Source organism: Trichechus manatus, unplaced genomic scaffold (assembly GCF_000243295.1).
Source record: "Trichechus manatus latirostris isolate Lorelei unplaced genomic scaffold, TriManLat1.0 scaffold00012, whole genome shotgun sequence".
NCBI lineage: Eukaryota > Metazoa > Chordata > Mammalia > Sirenia > Trichechidae > Trichechus > Trichechus manatus.
Window position 1 is genome coordinate 384,800 of NW_004443948.1, and position 21,202 is coordinate 406,001.

Genomic DNA, 21,202 nt, shown 5'->3' on the forward strand with positions numbered 1-21,202 from the left:
GTTGCCCAGAGGAAAAAAGTCTGTCGTGTAAAATAACAGAAAATGGACTATTTTAATCTACTTACTTGAAAATGTCTTTCAATAATCAGATCCCAAAATTCTTACTTATTGCATTATCCGAAGAAAAACATTTACATCCATTAAATGAAAAAGAAACAGCATACTGATATAAATTATTTTTATTGTGTGAAAATGTTATAATTCATAATCATTAAGAATAAACCTGCAGCATATAACAAAAAAGGCATTTGATTATTAAAACCCACCAGGATTTACAAAACATCTTTTAAAGTATTTTTAGAATAAGGATACAAATTAATTTTATGAGATACTGTATATAAAATATTCTATTTTGTCATATATATAATTTCAAAATCATTGTTATTTATTTTTAATTAAATGGACTTGTAGTAATTACTATATACAGAATAATCATTGGTAGGAAACAAAAATTTTTTTAAAATTATACTTACTCTCAAACTAGATGAATATAAAAAGATGGCAAAAGTATGAGTTTAGTTAAAAAAGTGAATAAATGTAAATGTTACAAAGGAATCAAAAGACATACAAATAATTTTTTCCTCTAAAATTCATTTCAAAATGTGTATCCTGTCTTGTTGTGTTACTTTTCCTCACATTTCAGCCATCTATCAAATTTAGATTGTTATGGATTTTTTTATCTGAAGTAGAATACTTTTTTCCCTCACTCAGTGAGCTAGGTAGGTCACATGTACAACAAAACTCCAAGAAACTTCGTGTATTGCTAACTAGAGTTATAAATGACCTGAGTAATAAAAGTTCAATGAGTTTTAATATGGTGAATAAAATGTGATGCTATCAAGTAATCATATGAAACTGCTTTAGAAGTACTTATTAATGCTATTCTCAGATACCAGTATATGTCGGTTGTTAGTACAAGTTACCAAGATGACCAGTTTTTACAGGGTAGTATAGAAATCATACTCTTCATAGTATTTTCAGCTTGACAAAAAATGTATGCTTTTAGTTAAAGACAGTATTATGCATCTATTACTCAAAATATATATATATATATAAATTTGTCTATATGTTGGACAAACAGAATACTATGGATGTGTTTTTAAGTACAAGAGAATGCTATTAATTTTAAATTAAGAAATTATTTTGGAATTATTTCTTTATAAAATTAATTTTTGAGTATTTATATTCTTATTGCTTCGGTATCCAAGCTACTTCCTGGTTGTAAAATATAAGACAGAATTGGGATGACCTAAGAGTTTCTATAGCTTGTAACATAACAAGGTGGTGACAAAGAGCACTTTGATCTCTGAATTTAAAATAGGTGTTTATGTTTACTGCAATTTTTAGTAATATTTCATATAACATTCTTATTCATTTAAAAAAACATTTAGGTCAAAAAGGTATTTCAAATCTCTTTCATTTATTGAAACAAGAAAACCGTTTAACAACAACAAAAATAAAATTGAACTCTATCCTTTGGAAGTGCTTTCAAATAACATAATTTGGTAGAATAAAGATCAGAAAATCTACTATTTAAAAAAGCTAATATTTTAAAATTAGGTCAAATTAGGATGTACACTTCAAGAACAATACTACAAGCCATAAATATATCCTGTTCACATAGTCAACGGCTGTCAAGTAAATCAATTCTATTTTCCAGACACAATTTTAAAAAAAGCATCTATAGAAAAGTACACAATCAATATCATAGTAATTAAAACTTTTAAATACAAGTTTTAGAAAAATATAAAAATAGTTAAAAATTTTAGGTTATAAATTCACAAGAGCTTCCCTTACATGCACATGTATCTTACAAAAAAAGGTCTAATATGTAGAAACAGAGGCTATTAAACAAATAGTAAAGAAAATGTGGCATCCATCAGCTCTTTTTCTGAAGAGATCTTCCTTCAGGAATATGCTCGTGAGTGGGGATGTGTAAACCAGAGTCAACACTACATCTTGCTAACTTGGTCCAAATGCTTATCCCTTATACTGGTCATTTAACTTCCTTTCTTTTTTAACCATGAAGAACACGGATGAGTAATTATCAGATAACTTAGGTCTGTGGCTGGTAGTCTTAATCTCCCCACTAAAATCGCTGTGGTTATCTTGCCAGTCATCAATGCTCAGGGTTTTTCTTCTTCGAGAAAGAAGAATGCCTTCCACTTTGTCGTGCTGATATAAAGAGAGCTCATCCACATTAACTTGGTTATGAGATCACATCATGGTCATCACTGTTAGGTTTCTGCCGTACAACCAGAGGAGGCAGTGGCTTCCCATAGAAATCTACATAAAGAAGGGAAATCAGCATGCAAAACAGTTACGATAAATTCAGATTTTTGACACAATTCATTATTTTCCAATCAACATCTTTAAAAAATTATGACACTCTGACTTGGCAGGTGAGGCGGTAAGTGGAGAGAAAAGGAAAAAAAGTTAAGAATAGAAAATACAAAAAAATTTAAAACACTACTACTAAATTCCTAACTCTAGATTAGAAATTAATCTCTACATAACTTAATAAAAAGCTGCACCAAATGGATATATTTGTTGTTAAATATTTTTGTTTTCCAATTACACATTCACATTAGAACAATTAACAAATATTCAAAACCCAAAGAACCTGTTCCAAAAGCCCTGATAAGTCAGGATTTTTACAATCCATGTTCTTATCTAATGCCTATTACTCTCTAGATACTTTGGGAGAAGCATTAATGAATTATTCCATTAATTAGGAATTAGGAATGTTTTACAAAGATGCTTCAATATAGTTTGGTGATTTGGGGCATATTCAATATTAAAAACAAAAAAGTCTTATTTTGTACTTCATAAATTCTTATTCCTTAATTATCATACATTGGATTATAAATGTAATGGCCTATGTTAGCTTATAGTAGGTAATTACTTTCTGGACTATGTATTACCTTAAATTTACTCTAGAGGCAAAGATGCTTAGGATCACTTGAAATAAATATGGAGCACTAGCGGCACAGTGGTTAAGAGCTTTAGGAGCTCGCTGCTAACGAAAAGGCCAGCAGTTCAAATTCACCAGCTGCTCCTTGGAAACGCTATGGGGCCATTCTATTCTGTCCTATAGGGTCACTACGAGTCAGAATTGACTTGATGGCAATGGGTTTGGTTTTTTTTTTTTATGCACAAAACAGGGATAGCATCATCCATTCTCACAAGATTACTGGGAGAATTAAAATGAAATAATGTACACAAGTGCTTAGCTATATTCCAGGCACATGGTATATGCATTTATTATTACTGTTATATTTTTAAAAATAATAGAAATAATTATTTTGATAAATTTGAAGTATACTTTTTCTAATTTCTTAAATTCAAAATTAATGAGAATTTTAATACATAATAGAACTCACAATTAAACCACAGATGAATATAATTTTTTCTGTTGTTTTTACTTCTAGAAATTAAAAATACCCTCCTAAAAGATAAATCAATATACTCGGCAATAAGCGTCCTTTGTCCCCTGCTACAGAATTAGTTTATTTCTACAGAAGATTCTGTATTATTTATTTGCCAGAAGATTAAATTGTTCTACACAAAGTAGGTTTCTCATTGCCTTAATTGTAGTGCATACAAGTCAATCTTAGTGCCCAACTGAAATGACCAACTACATTGCCAACACACATTTCAATAACGGGCTTCAAACTATTTTAACATGAAAAATTGAAAAACAGTAAAACTACACACAAAATCTTATCTTTCTTTATACTAAGATTTGAAAATATTTTTTAGTTTGGTATTATGACTAACAGAATCTTTGTTTCTCATAAGGTGTAATACCTGTTACTGTCTAGTCGATTCTGACTCATAGTGACCCTATAGGACACAGTAGAACTGCCCCATAGGGTTTCCAAGGCTGTAATCTTTATGGAAGCAGACTGTCCGATTTTTTTCCTGCAGAGTGGCTGGTGGGTTGGAACAGCCAACCTTTCGGTTAGCAGCTGAGCGCTTTAACCACTGTGCCATCAGGGCTCCTTATAATGTAAATATATAATACACAACATGTTGATAAAGTATGAACTGAGAGTGTTAAAGTGAATATGGATTCTTAAGTCTGTTCTCTGAGTGCATCCGTCTTGCCTATTATATTGAGCAAGTTTTGCAGGCAATAAAAACAATTAGAAAAATAGAATAGAACTGCTATCAAGGCAAAATACCTATAACCAAAGAACAAGTAACAATCTACCTTAAAAATTTCCAATCTGACCACAGCAAATTATTTTTCATTTCAGTAAATTTTAAGTGCCAAAGCAATTACAGTCAATTTGTAATTATCTACTTTAGTTCATCATGTATCTGTTGTCTACTAACCATCAACCTTTTGTCAAGATGCTGCTGTTTTAAAGGCAAAAAAGTATGGATAAATTTAGGGAAGAGAAGAGGATCAGCATCTCTGATGAAGATCTCATAAAAACAGTAAAAACTAATGCAAGCTTTTTGTATTAAAAAATAATAATAATTGATCATACCTGCTTTCTTCTCCATTAATGAAAGCAGAATTGACTGCACATTTTGGAAACACAGGTTAAATATACTTTAATTATTAGAATTTATGGGGAAAAATAACAAAGATATTTTAAACTTGTGTACTTATGATGTTTTCCTCTCTGCCTTGAGAAGATAAAATTTACTGCTCTACAATGGAAATTAAATGAAATACTGGATATGTACTTAAATGGAAATAATTTATTATAATTATTTCCCAGGAGTTCTAACTTAAAAAAACAAACACAGAAAAGCAAACAACAACAAAATAACCCAAAATCTTCTCAGCCGACTTTCAACCTCTTTTTCCACTTGCCCCTTAACTATAATGCATTCCTGGATGCTACCATGAGTTCTTTTCTTCTTATTCTGCATTCTTTCCCTCAAAAACAGCAAACTATCACTTCCTTGACTCCTACACACCCTCCCAGCCACCCACCTGAGCCTTTTTTTAGTCCTGAGCTCCAGATTCTTACTTGTACCTGCCTTACTTGTACACATTTCCAAACAGATAAGCCTACAGACACCACTATATGTCTCCAAAACAAGTTTCCTTCCTCCTCATGTATTTTCAGTCTTAGAGATAGCACCAACAATCCAGTCCTTGTAAGCCAAATTATCTTCTATTCCTCTCTCCCTCGACCCACACATCCCTTCATAAATTTTATTTACTATAATTGTTAAAATATTTCTTGAATACATTTTTTACTCTACATTCTAATTTCCATTCCTCACTCCTCACTTTGACTACTGCAACAGCCACAAAACCAGGATCCTTACTTACCTCGGGTAGCCACCATCCAGTCTGTACTTTACATCACGACCAAAGTTATTTTCCTAAGTAACTAATCAAATACTACTACTTCCCTGCTAAAAATGCAGAGTATGTCTTAAAAAATTATAACAAGTCCAGACATCTTAACATATACGCCAGGCCCTTCACAATCTGGCCCGAAGGCACAATTCCAGTTTCAATGCTCTCTTATAACTTTAAAGTTCCTCTTTCTTACCCTCTCTTCCCATATGAACCTAAGGTCTAGTCATGAATAAATTCATGTTATTCTCCAAATAAGAAATGTCTTTCCTCTCTCTACCTTTGAACAGTCTGTTTCTTCCACCTACTGCCTATTCTCATTCTTCCAAGACCCAGTTCTACTGACCCTTTCTCTGATCCCCCATGTGTTTGTACACAGTACTCCAACTCTACACCACAGAACCTATTACTGTATACTGTGAATTGTCATGTATACTGTAGTTAGCTGAATTAGCGTCTTCTCTGTTAGACTAGTATCTCCACGAAGGCAGAATGCATGCCTTATTCATCTTGATATTACCAATGTTTTAGCTGCTGCCTAAGACAAAATAGTTGCTTGTTGAATGCTGAATTAAGTAAGAGAAAGAAATAATACACATGGTATACACATACACACATATTAACATGACTTAATTTTTTACAACATGGTAAATATTTAAACTAAAAATGTATTCTAACACATACAAGTGTACTCAGAGTGGTATAAGACAAGAACTATTCTCTACTGTAGTCAATAAAAACATCATGATGGAAAGATAGTAAACAAAACAGAAATATGTGATTTCACTGGAAATAACCATTTCGGAAATTCTGATATAGTCTAAGGACAAACTTATCTATCTTTAGAAATGAAAAAAAAAAATCCTTCATTTTCACTAATGATTATGAGGATATATTTCATCACTGACTTACAGTATTCTGAAAAACAAAGCAAATATCACATTTATATTATGCACTTCTTGAATAAAAAAATATTTTATACAGTTTGATATAACTTCAAATAATCTAAAGATTAAATTTCAGACTTTTTAATCTAATAACTGGATCTCCTTAGGAAACAAGCTCTAGATTAAGTAAACACAGAGCCATCAAAAGGGAACTGGACTTTCTCGATGAATAAGTTTATTGAGCTACATTTACATATAATTATATATACTGGCTGGACTATGGCTAATGTTATCTTCATTTAAAGAAAATTGTTTACTTGAGTCAATTAAGTCTTTAGTAACTTCCTTTCTATCACTATCTATTCTATTTAGCTGAACTTTATTTGGTTTACTGATTTGATCTCTGATTCTACAAATTTTGTTGATTTTTGCTTCATTTTAATACTTAACATCTGAGTATCTTATGTGTCGGAATCAACTTGACACAATGGGTTTGGTTTGGTTTGGTTTTGGTACCTGAGTATCTTACCAGGAGCAGAGAAAATAATAATTATGTGGTATTATCATTGAGTCTATTGAGAATATGTAGGACACTGCAGTTTTTCAACACTATAATTGTAATGTCTCATATTTAATTTAAACTGCTGAAAACCTTCTCCCTTTTCATAATTATCTGCATAAATGTTTAATAAACATAAGCTATGATTATTTTTACTTCTGTATTTTAAGATAAACATCAAATCAAATTGTATGGACACAAAATGCACTTAAGAATAAAAAAGTAAATAAAATGAAAAAAAAAAATTAAGTAATGAAAAAGGATTTGTGAATTGCAAAGGTTTCCAAAAATAAAACACAAGTTAAAATTATGAGGTAAAGAAAAGTGGATGTAAAGATGTACAGATGATATCTGAAAACTAATGCTTTTGCATTACCATTATGACGTGTTTCACCAGGAGGCTCAAGTTTTGGAAGTCTAGTGACTTTGGGGGTGCCCCAGCCAACTAGAAAAAACAAAACATTTAAAACATGTTAAACAATGTGTCTTTATGTCTGTTGAAAGGATCCCTCCCTTGACAGGAAGTACATACAACATTTGATGTTAATTCAGATATACTGAAGGACACAGTTCTGAATAGCCATAAGCTCATTTGAAATGTCTTGTATAGGCTGCTAACATCTGCTTCAAATTTTTATTCACATTTAACTAAAAATATAACAACCCTTAAGTTAGGTTACTGTTCTAACCCCTAGCAGAGACTAAAAGAAATGTTTTATTATCAAATTGAATACTATAAATAAGTCTAGAAAAACTCTCAAAGGAAAATTTTACTATCTTAAGCCATCACTGAAGGGTGACAATGGCATTACAGTCATTCAGTCATCAGACACTTACCAAGCACCAACAGTACATGAGGTATTATGCTTTGTGCTGAAAAAAAGAACTCGTAAGTACTATGCAGCTAAAATGTCCCAGTTCTTTACAGGCACTACTCTATTTAATCCTCAGAAATTTAGAAAGTGAGTATGTACATTAGAAATATAATGGAAAAATTCACACACCTTGGTTTCAAATGTTAACTTTCACGATGAAAGATTCACCAATCCATCAAATTTAATTTTTTTTTTAGCAATCTGGGTACTGATCTTTCATACAGAATCTGAACACATCCTAGGAAGTGCTTGGGTAAAGTTTTCTTATTAGTTTTTACTTAATTTTTGCTTTTATATGACTTTTTTTCTGATTAAAAAAAGCAACAGATATGTCTGTTGATAAATTTTGGACAAAGTAGACAGAGTGAAGAATTCTTTGAACATACCTTTTTCAAAAATTCACAAAGAAAGTAGTATACTGAATAAAAACTACGCAACTTTCCTTCCTTTTCTTTTTGTCTCCATTGTTTAAACCAGTATTTCCAAATTCGATATCACTGTAAATGTACTCACCAGGAGGAGGTGGAGGAGGTGGTGTTGCATTCTTAGGAGCAGCGTCATCTGTGTTTACTGGCTCCACCCGGTGACTCCTTTTTATTCTTAGTTTTTTAGTTTTCTTTTTACTGTTATCTACAAGAATACAAATGTGGAAGTTTATACCTTGGGTAAGAGAGGATTTCTATACTATAATTAAAAAAAAAAAAGAACACAACTAAAATATGGTATAATTATTACCATAGAAACATATCTTCTATCCAAATTCAGAAACTGTTACCAATAACCAGATTTGAACTTGTTTAAACTAAGAATCCATTTTTTAAGTAATTGCTTATTGAATGAATAAAAACAAATGAAAATGATACAAACAACAAAAATCCTATATTTTAAATTCTAAGAAAAATTATTCAGAATTTAAAAAAAAGCTCATCAAAAATAACTTATATTTGTTGCCTAGTGTCATGTTGTTGTTAGTTGTCGCTGAGTCGATTCTGACTCATGGCAACCCCACGTGTGCAGAGTACAACTGCTCCACAGGGTTTTCAAGGCTGTGACTTTTTGAAAGCAGATCTCCAGGCCTGTCCTCCCAGGTGTCACTGAGTAGGTTCGAATCGCCAACCTTTAGGCTAGTAGTTGAGCGTTTAACCATTTGTGCCACCTAGGGACTCCTTCCTAGTGTCATACTAAGCAGATATAGTTGTCTAATAGCAGGCGTTTCCATAAAACTCAGAATGGGCTGTGGAAGGAGAGCTGTTACATCACAGTCAAATCATTTTGCTCTTCAACAATGTATTAGTGTCAGAAAGTCTTTTCAAGAAATCGAGAAGCCACTGTAATAAGTCTATCTTCTGTTTACCTCTGTTGACAGAGCTATGTTGCTGTTATTAGGTGCCAGTGACTCGGTTCCATCTTACAGCAACCCTATGTACAACAGAGTGAAATACTGCCCAGTCCTGTGCTATCCTCACAATCACTGCTATGTTTGAGCCCACTGTTGCAACCACTGTGTCAATCCACATCGTCGAGGGTCTTCATCTTTGCGCTGACCCTCTACTTTACCAAGCATGATGTCCTTCTCCAGGGACTGGTCCCTCCTTATATCATGTCCCAAGTATGTGAGACAAAGTCGCTTCAAAGGAGCATTCTGGCTGTACTTCTTCCAAGACAGATTTGTTTGTTCTTCTGGCAGTCCATGGGATAGTCAACATTCTTTGCCAACACCACAATTCAAAGGCTTCAATTCTTCTTCAGCCTTCCCTATTCACTGTCCAGCTTTCACATGCGAGGCACTGAAAACACACGGCTTGGGTCAGGTGCACCTTCAAGTGATCCTTAAAGTGATCTTTGCTTTTTAAAACTTTAAAGAGGTCTTTTGCGGCAGATTTGCACAATGCAATGCGTCATTTGATTTCTTGACTGCTGCTTCCATGGGTGTTGACTGTAGATCCAAGTAAAATGAAATCCTTTACAACTTCAATCTTTTCTCCATTTATCATGATGTTGCTTATTGGTTGTAAGGATTTTTGCTTTCTTTATGTTAAGGTGTAATCCATACTGAAGGCTATGGTCTTTGATCTTCATCAGTAAGTGCTTCAAGTCCTCTTCACTTTCATCAAGGAAGGTTGTGTCATCAGCAAACCTCAGGTTGTTAATGACTCTTCCTTCAATCCTGATGCCACATTCTTCTTCATATAGTCCAGCTTCTTGGATTACTTGCTCAGCATACAGACTGAATAAGTATGGTGAAAGGATACAACCCTAACTAGGCACACCTTTCCTGATTTTAAACCATGCAGTATCCCCTTATTCTGTTTGAACGACTGCCTCTTGGTCTGTGTACAGATTCCTCATGAGCACAATTAAGTTTCTAGAATTCCCATTCTTTGCAATGTTATCCATAATTTGTTATGATTCACACAGCTGAATGCCTTTGCATAGTCAATAAAACACAGGTAAACATCCTTCTGGTATTCTATGCTTTCAGCCAAAATCCATCCGACATTAGCAATGATATGTCTCACTCCATGTCCTCTTCTGAATCTGGCTTGAATTTCTGGTAGTTCCCTGTTGATGTGAATTTCCCAATGGACAAAAAGTTTAACTTTTAAATCTAATATTATTCATCCAGAAAAATGTCCATGTTAGATAATCTGCACTTCAGGGACTGAGATCTTACCTCCCATAAATGCTGCGACCCTGTACAAAAAATTCTTATGTTCAATTCAACCATATCACCAAGTAGCAATGGCAAGGAAGTGGCAATTATTGTGCATTTTCCATGCGTCAGGCACAGTGCTAGGAACATTGCAGGGTTATTTTATATAAATCCCCCTCAATTTAGAGATAAGAAAGCTAGGACTGAACAAGGTTACATAATAACATGGTGCAGTGGTTAAAGCACTAGGCTGCTAACCAAAAGGTTGGTGATTCAAATCCACTGGCTACTCCCAGGGAGAAAAATGTAGCATTCTGCTTCCGTAAAAATTTACAGCCTTGGAAACCATATGGGGCAGTTCTACTTTGTCATATAGGGTCACTATGAGTCAGAATCAACTCAATGGCAATGGGTTTGAGTTTTGGTTTAGTAAATGGGAGAGTTAGGATTCTATCACAGGTTGCCTGAATAATGCAGGCTGTCTCTCCATGACATCAAAGACCTGAACTTCCTGTTAAATCACACTACCAGTTAGGAAAGGCAATTACTGTTCTGGATTGAATTGTGTCCCCCCGAAATATGTGTTGTAAATCCTAACCCCTATATCTGTGGTTACAATCCCATATGGGAGTGGGTTTTCTATGTTGTGTTAAAGAGGCAATATTAGTGTAGGGTGTGTTGTGAATCAATCTCTTTTGAGATATGAGAGCAGATTACACAAGGAAGCAAAAAAGTACACATTAGGGAAGACAGATGCCACACCACATGAGATCTGCAAGGAATCACAAAACAGAAGCTGAAAAGAGACAAGGACCTTCCCACAAAGCCAACAGAGAGGCAAAGCTTTCCCCTGGAGCCAGTGCCCTGAAGTCAAACGTCTAGCCTCCTAAACTGTGAGAAAATGTGTTTGTTTAAGCCACTTACTTGTGGTATTTCTATTATAGCAGCACTAGATAACTAACACAATTACCAATTAGATTTTGTATGATATTAAAATAAGAGGAAAAATGGATATTGGACAAGACATTTTAAAAGTTTCGTGTTTGCATCCTATTGAAATAGTCAATTAAAAAAGAGGCTAATTGTAGTATTATGGGCTTTAAAAAAAAATCTAAAGGTATTAAACACATTTCCAAGAATTCTTGGATACACTGTGTTCTAAATTTATGAAAATAAAATTGAAAAGGGAACTTTTTACTGAAATCCTTTTAAGTTACAAAGCCATCATGATTAAAAACATTAAGTTAGGAGCAAATTGGCTAATAATAAAAACCATGGAAAAGTCATGATGAATACTATATTTGAAGACAAAATATAATATAGTACATCTTTTTGTGAAAATAATTATAATAAAAGAAATACAAATAAGTCATATATTTTAAATAACTAGATTTAACACCTGATTCTGAAGATTGCTGGTCTGTCTCATCTTCATTCTCCAACTGCTGAGTTAATGCTTCCTTGTAATTTTCTACTATTCCAAACTCATTGTTTTTTCGGCTACTGTCACTGATCTGGCTCTGGGTCTCTATTTGTTCATGCTCCATTTTATGTTTCAGGGGGCAGCCATCGCTGTCTTTCTCCATCTTCTGCCTCTTTTTCTCTTTTTCAAGTTTTTTTTCATTCTAACAAAAATGAAGTATATTATTTTACTACAATGGTTGTTATCTAAGATAGTTTCAAAGGGGAAATCAAATAATCCACCCAAGAGCATTCTGTAACTTAAAGGACACTGTGATACATCTATTAAAAATTACTTGTTGAACATATCACTAAAACATGTAATTGCCAAACATTTAGAAAATACAGAAAGTATAAAAAAAGAAAACAAATATTATCAGTAACGTCTCATTCTGGAGATGATCACTATTTGCCGTATAATCACTAAGAGTTCTTTTTCTCTGCCTACCCCCACACACATACAGACATACACTACCCACAAACACACATGAATGTGCAACTGTCTCTCTATACATACATGTTTACACATTTGTTTTTTAACCAAAAAAATTGAAATTTTTATTTAAGAATATATATTTCTTTCAATGTCAATGAATACTAAATGCTTAGGATAGTGTCTGACACAAAATAAATGCAATTACATTATCATCTGAATAGTTATAGCATAACTTATTTTACCAATTTCCTACAAATGAACAAAGAAGTTATTTCTAATTTTTCACTATTATAAAAAAATGCATTTGGCCTATTAATGCTTTAGGATAAATTCCTAACAGTAGAATTGTTGCATCAATAAGCACACTATAAAATGTGATATGCATTCATAAACTTCACTTTAGAAAGACTGAATCAATTTACACCCCAGCCAAAGGGTTAGGGGAGTGGTGTTTCCCTACATCTTTTTCAATGTTGCATATAACTATTAATTTTTTTAATCTCTGTCAAGCTTATAAATATTTTTATCTGTTGTTTTGATTTCATCGGATTTGATTTAAATGTCTTTATTATTAGTGAGGTTGAACTATCATTATATATGCCTACTGCCATTTTTCCTTCTTCTTCTTCTTTGGGGAACCTAATGTCCGTATTTCTATTAAATTCTCATATTTATAGTAACCAGTAAAGGCTCTTTGTTTGTCTTCTGTGTCTTAAATATTTTCCCTATTTATTTATTTTTGCTTTTTAACTTTATAGAACAGCTTCTTAAAATTTGAATAGAGTAAGATCTATCCATTATTCATTATAATTTATGCCTTGATTGTCCTGCTTTGAAAATTTTCTCTCCTCCAGACATACATAAATATTTAACCAAATATATAACTATATTATCTACTAGTATTTTTAAGATTTTTTTTAATATCTAAATCCTTAATACTTCTGAAATTTAATTTGACATACAGTTTTCAATAATTTTGCTTTTTTCCAAATGGTTGTTTAGTTGTTCCAACATGTTTTGCTTATTTGAAATGTCATCTTTATCATCTTATAAATGCTCATACATAATTAGGTTTACTTCTATTTGTTCCATTGATCTGTGTGTCTATTTTGGAACTAATACCATACTATTTGAATTATCTCTGGTAAAATAAAAGGAATGCTAGGTGCTTCTATAAAATGCAAAAATTGTAAAGGAGAAATTTTCTACAGAAAAAAGAAGAAAATTATGCAAGGTAATGAAGGAAGCTATTAGCAATTTATTTTCATTTCTTTACTGACCAATCTTCTTAAAATTACTTTTTGTTAAAAACATATCAACTGTACTTTCCCATGCTACTAATTAATTTACAGACTTTCTATATATGGTATATTATGCTGTACAGCAGTATTGTTCACTTATCCTTTATACAGTGAAATATACAACTTTAGGAGAAGGATTAGGGTCTTCTAATTAATCTATACCCATGCTATTCTATAATAACTGGTCATTATTACCAGGTCAGCTTTATTATAAACAGAGTAATGTTACAATGTGAAAAGTAAAACTTGTTTTTCTTCTTCTCTACCAATATGTTTAAAAGAATATAAAACAAAATTCAACAAATACTTGATAGGATGGGTAAAAACAATAGCTCATTCCATTAAGATAGCTTTATTGTAGTTAGAAAAGCACATAGTTAAGGCAAACATAACTGTGTTAATAGAAGATGTAATATAAACAATTTTTGAGTATTGGAGCAACTTAAGACAAAATATCTCATAATACCAATTATTTTGTAAAATGAAATGATACCACAAATATACAACCATCTTCTCACCTGTGGAGCTGCTTCCCTTCTCAGCAGCAGCCCCAAGGAGGAAACAATCATCCACCTTTCCAGATGAGCACCTGTATGTAAGGAGGCAGTGACTGGGCACTAGGAATGGAGAACAACGGGCAGGAACAGCAAGCCAGCCTCCACATTCAGCTCTGAGTGAATGGAGAGGAGGTTTGGGAAACACTGCCTCCGAGGAGGCACAGCTGCTGACTGTCAGGAAATCAGGGCTAATACCTAAACTCTATACACCAACAGACATTGAAAAGAAAGACACAGAAACACAGACACAGGCATACAAACACAAGCTCACCCCTACAACTTAACTTCTTCAAAATTATAATCTACAAATTAATTTCGGTAAATATAGGACAACTAAAAACAAATGTTATTTAGATACAGGAGAATTTACAATTTTTTTTAACATTATTAAGTATCATGATTAAGTATATACGGTAATGCTTCATCAACACCTAAACATTACTGCAAAGGGATAGCAACAGCAATACAGGGTCAAGGATCCTGTAAATAATGGTAAATGTATTACCATCATGTGAAATAAATGATAAAAAAGATTTATCAGAAGAGTAACTATATAACTGCTACGTTCTATCTTCATATTCATTCTCATTTAATATTTAAGTCATCTTTCCATTTTTACACTAGAACAAAAGGTAAGTTTGAAGAGGAACAAAAGCAATAAACCTACAACTCATCTCCCACATTTAACTTCTTTCAGAAATAATCTCTGATGAAACTCTTCTATTACTCAGTCTCCTTTTCCCAACTACATGCCTCCTTTCCCAACTTCCAACTTTATAATTTAAGATATAAAAATTGCATTTGCCACCAACCATACCTCAATGATCACAGATGCTATTGGCTGGAAAGGATTAACAGTAATTGGTTCTGGGTCCAACTCAGTGAGACCACTGTTTCCATCCAGTTCAGCCTGATCGCGTTCTCTTTCTTCTCTATTGATTGAAGAAAAAACAATTTGAATTCCTCATGAGAAAGCACCAACCCATGTTTAAGAAAACTTTCAGTAAGTTTACAGCTATTAAACTTTGTAATTTAAACATCTGAACATGGCTTTTAATTACTATTTTAGGAATTCTTATGTAACTATAAACCTTTACCCCCATGTAAAGACTAACAATCTGAATTTTAAAAGAAAGACATAATGACAAAAATGACATTTCCCATTACCGACTTTTTTATGTCAACAGTTGATGTTAATTATTTTGCCACATACCATGAGTTTATCTTTATTAATTACCCTCCAAAATCAGTGCCGTCTCTCCACTGGTGCTGATATAAATAAATTCTCTTGTTAACGATGTTCTTTAGGGCTGTGTCTTCTCGTGAAAAGTACACTTGGGAGAACATCTTTTTAATCCAATCTATGTTTTTTATTTATACACAAGCATGTTCAAAAGCATATTTCTTGTTTATTATACAAAAATAGTGGAGTAGCAGCATCTACAGATTGATCATATAGAAGTATATGACAAAACACTAATATAAAGTGAAATACTTTATCAAGTTATGTATCATATTTTAATTAGATAACAACTGTGGCATTTCATTTTCTTTCTTTTTTTTGGCGGGGGGGGGGGCAACCTCCAAATCTCCTACATTCATACGTTGTACATTCTATGTTCTGATTATTAGCAGATGAAATGGAACACAAATAGATCGATATCCTAGGCATTAGTGAGCTAAAATGGACTGGTATTATTAGGCAAATCTGCTGCAAAAGACCTTTTTAAAGTAAGTGTTAAAAAGAAAAGATTTTACTTTGAGGACTAAGGGGCACCTGATGAAAGCCATGGTATTTTTAATCACCTCATATGTATGCGAAAGTTGGACAATGAATAAGGAGGGGCAAGTGTTTCAAAGCTCTTTAGCTATACCAGTAAGTGCTCAGAAGCACCCCACTCCGCAAGGAACATTTCTGCCTGAAGGCACTCAGCTCTCTTGCTCTGTGGGTTGGCTCCCACATGCCGGTCTCCTGGTTCTGCTGCCATTTCTCTGGGGCTGCTTCTCACTGTCTGTGTCATCTCTGGTGTTACAGCTTTCCTCACTTCCGAGTCCTCACCAGAATTGTCTTTGATCTCCATAATTCCACCAACAGTCTCTTCAAGGCAATCTAGGCTTTTACTATCAGGCATTTTAAAACTCTTCCAGCCTCTACCCATTCACTTTCAAAACTGCATCTACATTTTAGATATCTGTTAAAGCAGCACCCCACTCCTGGTACCAAATACTGTCTTAGTTATCTGGTGCTGCTGTAACAGAAATACCACAAGTGAATGGTTTTAACAAATAGAAATTTATTCTCTCAAAGTCTAGGAGGCTAGCAGTCTGAATTCAGGGTGCCCACTCCAGGGAAAGTCTTTCTCTCTCTGTTGGCTCTGGGGGAAGGTCCTTGTCATCAATCTTCCCCTTGTCTAGAAGCATCTCAGCACCGGGACACTGGGTCCAAAGGACGTGATCTGCTCTTGACACTTCTTTCTTGGTGGTATGAGGTCCCCTTCTTCTATGCTTTTTTCTCTCTTTTATATCTCAAAAGAGACTGACTCAAGATACAATCTAATCCTGTAGATTAAGTCCTGCTTCACTTACATAACTGCCTCTAATCCTGCCTCATTAATATTATAGAGGTTAGGAATTATAACACATAGGATAATCACATCAGATCACAAAATGGTGGACAGCTACACAATACTCAGAATCATGGCCTGGCCAAGCTGACACACATTTCTGGGGGGCATAGTTCAATCTATAATAGGTTGGGACTGGGCAGTGTTTCGTTCTGTTGTACATATGGTCACTATGAGTTGGAACTCACTCGACAGCACCTAACAAAAACGACAGTAACAATATACTTCTTACAAATCAGCAGTAGCACGTTATAATGTTTTTCAAAAACAATGGAGATGAATATATAAACCAATCAGATTGGATTTAAGAAATTAAATATACTTTTGATTATGGAGACTCTGTTCCACAGCGGGAGCCCTCATGGCACAGTGGTTAAGAGCTTTTCTGCTAATCAAAAGGTTAGCAGTACGAATCCAACAGCTGCTCCTTGGAAACCCTAAGGGGCAGTTCTATTCTGTCCGATAGGGATGCTATGAGTCAGAATCGACTCAATGGCAATGGGTTTGCTTTGGTTTTGGTTTATTCAACAGTACAGGCCTCAGACCATGACTGGCATGGCTAAGAAGAAAAGAAGAAATGGTCACAGGAAAAATAAGCCATATAACGATCTAGAATATCTTTATGTAAAAAGCAAAAAAACTTAAAAAAAAAAAAAAAGAATAACATTAGATGGACTGCAACTCCAGTCGTACAGGAGCTCACTTAAAAAGCCTTCCCTGGACCCCCACCACCCCTCACTATATAATAATCCAGTAGAAAAAGAAATTCTGGGATTCTCTTATAAAATTAAATTTCTTTTCAAATCTTAGCACATTCATTTAGCTTAAATGTCTTCGTTCAGGTAACATATTTTGAAAAACCTGATACAGTACAACTTAGTCTATTCTCTGACAAAACTAGTGAAAATCAGATTTTGCTTAAGTTGATTCTTAACTCTGGTAAAATTTGTGTAAACATTATATTTAAAAAAATTAAAGTTTGGTAAATTTAGTTTAAAGGTTTTCTTTCAGGCACCTTATTTCTCTGTTGTGGGGAACTGTCCTTGCAACCTAGGATGTTTAGGAGCATCCTATTAGATACTAGAAACACCCTCTAACTCCTAGCTGTGACAACTAAAAATATCTCCAGATATTGCCAAATGTCCACTAGGGGACAAAATCGCCCTGTGGGTTGAGAATCACTGAACTAAAGATACTCATAAGAAATCAGAGATATAATTCAAAAAATTCTGAGAAATAATAAATATATAAGGAGTAAATTTAACTACTGTAACACTACCAGAAACTTAGAAATGTATAACCCAAATTTACCCAGAGAAAAATCTACTGAAAGAACAGAAATATCTACTTAGTGTCTTCTTTCATACATAAAAAGGAAACTGGACATATAAAATAATTTATTCATAAAACGGTGGTATTTTGGGACTCTTCAAATGCATCGTGCTACAAATTTAATCGACTTACCTTTCTTCTCGTAATTTTCGCACTCGTTCAGCCCTTTCTCTTTTCTCTTGCTCCTCAAGAGCACGTTGTTCTGTTGTATCTTTTTGGATGCGTTCATTTAAGGCATCAAAGTCTCTTGCAATGATATGTAGCAGCCAATAAAGACCTTTTTTAATGGACTTGTCAATTTTCTTTCCATACCCCAAGACTGCCGAACAAGGTTCCTGAAACACAGGAACTGATTTGACTCAAAGATTAAAACTAAAAGCTCTTCACACAAATCTATCCATATAGCATTAAGGATAATTACTAGCAGAGCAAATTAATCCATTTATATTAATGATATGGAGCACCTGTTTATTTAACTTACAAAATACACTTCTGCAATAATCACTAACATTAATACACAGGAGTTGAAATATTTTACGGATAATATCTATAAGCTACAGGAAATATCATGACAATAAGTCTATAGTGTCATTTATGATTTTAAATAAGCCGGAAAATGAAATTGAACTGCTAGAAAAAAAAATATCCTTACTTATAAAAATACCAGGAAGATTTAACTCCTTACACCAGGGAATTTAGAGCAGTAAACATCCACTAAGATTGACAGCTTAATGATTATTTTAAGATACCAGAATAAATGATTAAATCCTCTCTGTTCATTTTTCTTAAGGCTGTATTATATAACTCGCCTGATACGATTGTTCAAAACTCATTATAAAATTCTTAATCTGTTTAAACCTTATTTTTTTTTTTAACCACTGCACAAAATTTGTAACATGACACCTTGTCAGCAATATCTTAAAACCTCATACAAAAAGCAGATCTCAAAGTATTGTAATCTTAAAGGATAGTTTATGGAAATTAATGACTGTTAAACAGAAAACAAATATTACAATATTAAGTAAAACAGTAGAACAGTGACAGTGTGATCTCCTGGGTTAAAAAAATCATATTAAAAGACTATTTTTTAAATGCCTATCACCTTTCATATACACTATATTATGATGAACATATTTCAAAGGACAGGGGGAAAAAAAACAACTTACTATCTGACACAGGCACTTGTGCTCATTGACCAATTTTTCCAGAGACAGACATTCAATCACATCAGCTTCTCCTAAAGCCCCTTCCTTGTCTTGCTTATTTGCCAACCTAGAGAGAAAAATGAAGCAGCTTTATAGCAAATATATAGTAACAGTCACTTAATATTTTGACCATGTTCTTCCATTCCGAAGTTTTAATCCCACTGATTACAGAACACACTGGTTTTAGAAGATACTGCAACATCGATTTCATCATTTTTCTTTTATTATTGCTTACTTAAATTATGTAAGAATTGGTCTATAAAGTGATGTCAGGTAAAGAGGAAGATTAAGAAAACTTATGTAATAGATAAATATGCCAACAACTACAATAAAAAACATAAACAGAACAAGAAGTGGACTACTTTCCACAGCCCACAACCTATCAATTCCAACTTTCACATTATGTTCCTATCTTCTTAAAAGACATAACATCGTGTTGTAAATGCCGGAAGTTTGAGCTTGTAATACTTCAGCTCGTCTGCATTTCCAGTGTGTGAATGTGTCCACATAAATGTGCAATTTATTGGAGATGGGACCATTTCTATGTCACGTGGCATAACACTGGGCATAAAAAACATTTTACTCAATTAGGAACAAATTAGTGAACACCAACAAAATTAAAAAACAAAACAAAACTCCTAAGGAAAGTTAAGAATTACAACAAAATACTACTATTTGCCTATCACATGGCAGAAGTCAAAAGCTTTAATAAAACACTGTGTTGATCAGGATTGGACAGACTCTTTATTACCTAGCTTCAATAAATTATCAACATCATGTCATTCTGATCAGCCATGTACTTTCCACTTTTTCCTCCTAAGTCATATCACTTCACCCAAAAATTTAAAAAAAAACATTACCGCAATACCACCATCACATCCAACAAAATTAACAGTAAGTCCTTAAAATTATTTAATTAATGTAATATCCCCTGATGTCTTTTTACAAGTATTATGCTCAAACAAGATGCATTGTTTGGATATTTAATAGCTCCCTTCCCCGATACCACCTCTTTTCCCCATGACATTTATCTGTAGAACAAAACAAGTCATTTTTCTACAGAATTTCCAACATTTGGGATTGGGCTGATATCTTCCTCATCAGGTCATTTTACATACATACTCCACAAGGGCATTATTCATGGATTTCAAAAATATATTTTATGCGTTTTCATCCATTACAATTACTATTCATGTTGAGGCTCAAAGTTTCCCATACTTGGTCAGTGAGAGTCCCCTTTAGATTGGCTCTTGTGTCCTTTTGATACAACTCCAATGGCTTTTGATAGCTTCTTTGCTCTCTCCTATGAAAAATGTCCTAGACCTGGAATCATTCATTTCTCTGAGAAGCCCTAGTTCCTTTCAGTGGGAAATAGTATTTTAAAGATCAAAATCTGAGTACTACAAATATTCACTGCTATTGATTTGTCATTGCTTCTAGATCCTTTCATTAGACAAAGATAGGAAATATGTAGGTTTTTTAGGGAAAAAAATGAGTTAGTATCGATTTTTCTATTTCAAATCAAATACTATCAAGTGTTTACTTAACTTCTTAGATTTTATTTGTATCTTTTTTCTGTTAAAAATTAGAGTTCCTAACACTAACATAATTGCTTTAGTCTATAAATATATGAGTTTCAACATAATAATATCAATATTATTACTAAAAATAAGACTACTAAATGTAGGCTAAGATCTCTTTGTGGTTATTTTTGTCTCTAAGATATTTCCCACTAGAGATACATAGTCAAAATACTGAGTTTTAAAACTTTTTAAAAAAATGCTTCTCTGTGTGGTTATGCCACCATCTAGATAGCAGCTAGATTCAATTGTTCCAGGCTTTTTAGAGATAATTTTTGTTGATGTCATTGTTTTTTTTTGGATTTAATCTTTAACACATTTATATGGTTCCAAATTCAAAACTATAAAAACAAACAAGGCCATTCAGAAAGAGCTCTCTTCCATCTCTTTGCCTTTCCTTCTC

The 21,202-nt window shown here is 33.3% G+C and overlaps 1 protein-coding gene across 2 annotated transcripts in view; it reads right to left on the minus strand.

Moving 5' to 3' along the window:
• Window positions 1-228: 228 nt before the first annotated feature.
• ARL13B (ADP ribosylation factor like GTPase 13B) overlaps window positions 229-21,202 on the minus strand; it is a 99,640-nt gene continuing 78,666 nt past the window's right edge. For both annotated transcript variants that reach the window (XM_023726625.1, XM_023726624.1), the window contains 7 exons: window positions 19,181-19,286; window positions 18,147-18,349; window positions 14,876-14,990; window positions 11,703-11,928; window positions 8,164-8,280; window positions 7,152-7,220; window positions 229-2,286 (listed from right to left, as the gene is read on the minus strand). In XM_023726625.1, coding sequence (XP_023582393.1) covers window positions 2,210-2,286; window positions 7,152-7,220; window positions 8,164-8,280; window positions 11,703-11,928; window positions 14,876-14,990; window positions 18,147-18,349; window positions 19,181-19,286 — 913 coding nt within the window. In that variant the 3' untranslated portion in view covers window positions 229-2,209. The remainder of the gene's footprint in view (window positions 2,287-7,151; window positions 7,221-8,163; window positions 8,281-11,702; window positions 11,929-14,875; window positions 14,991-18,146; window positions 18,350-19,180; window positions 19,287-21,202) is intronic.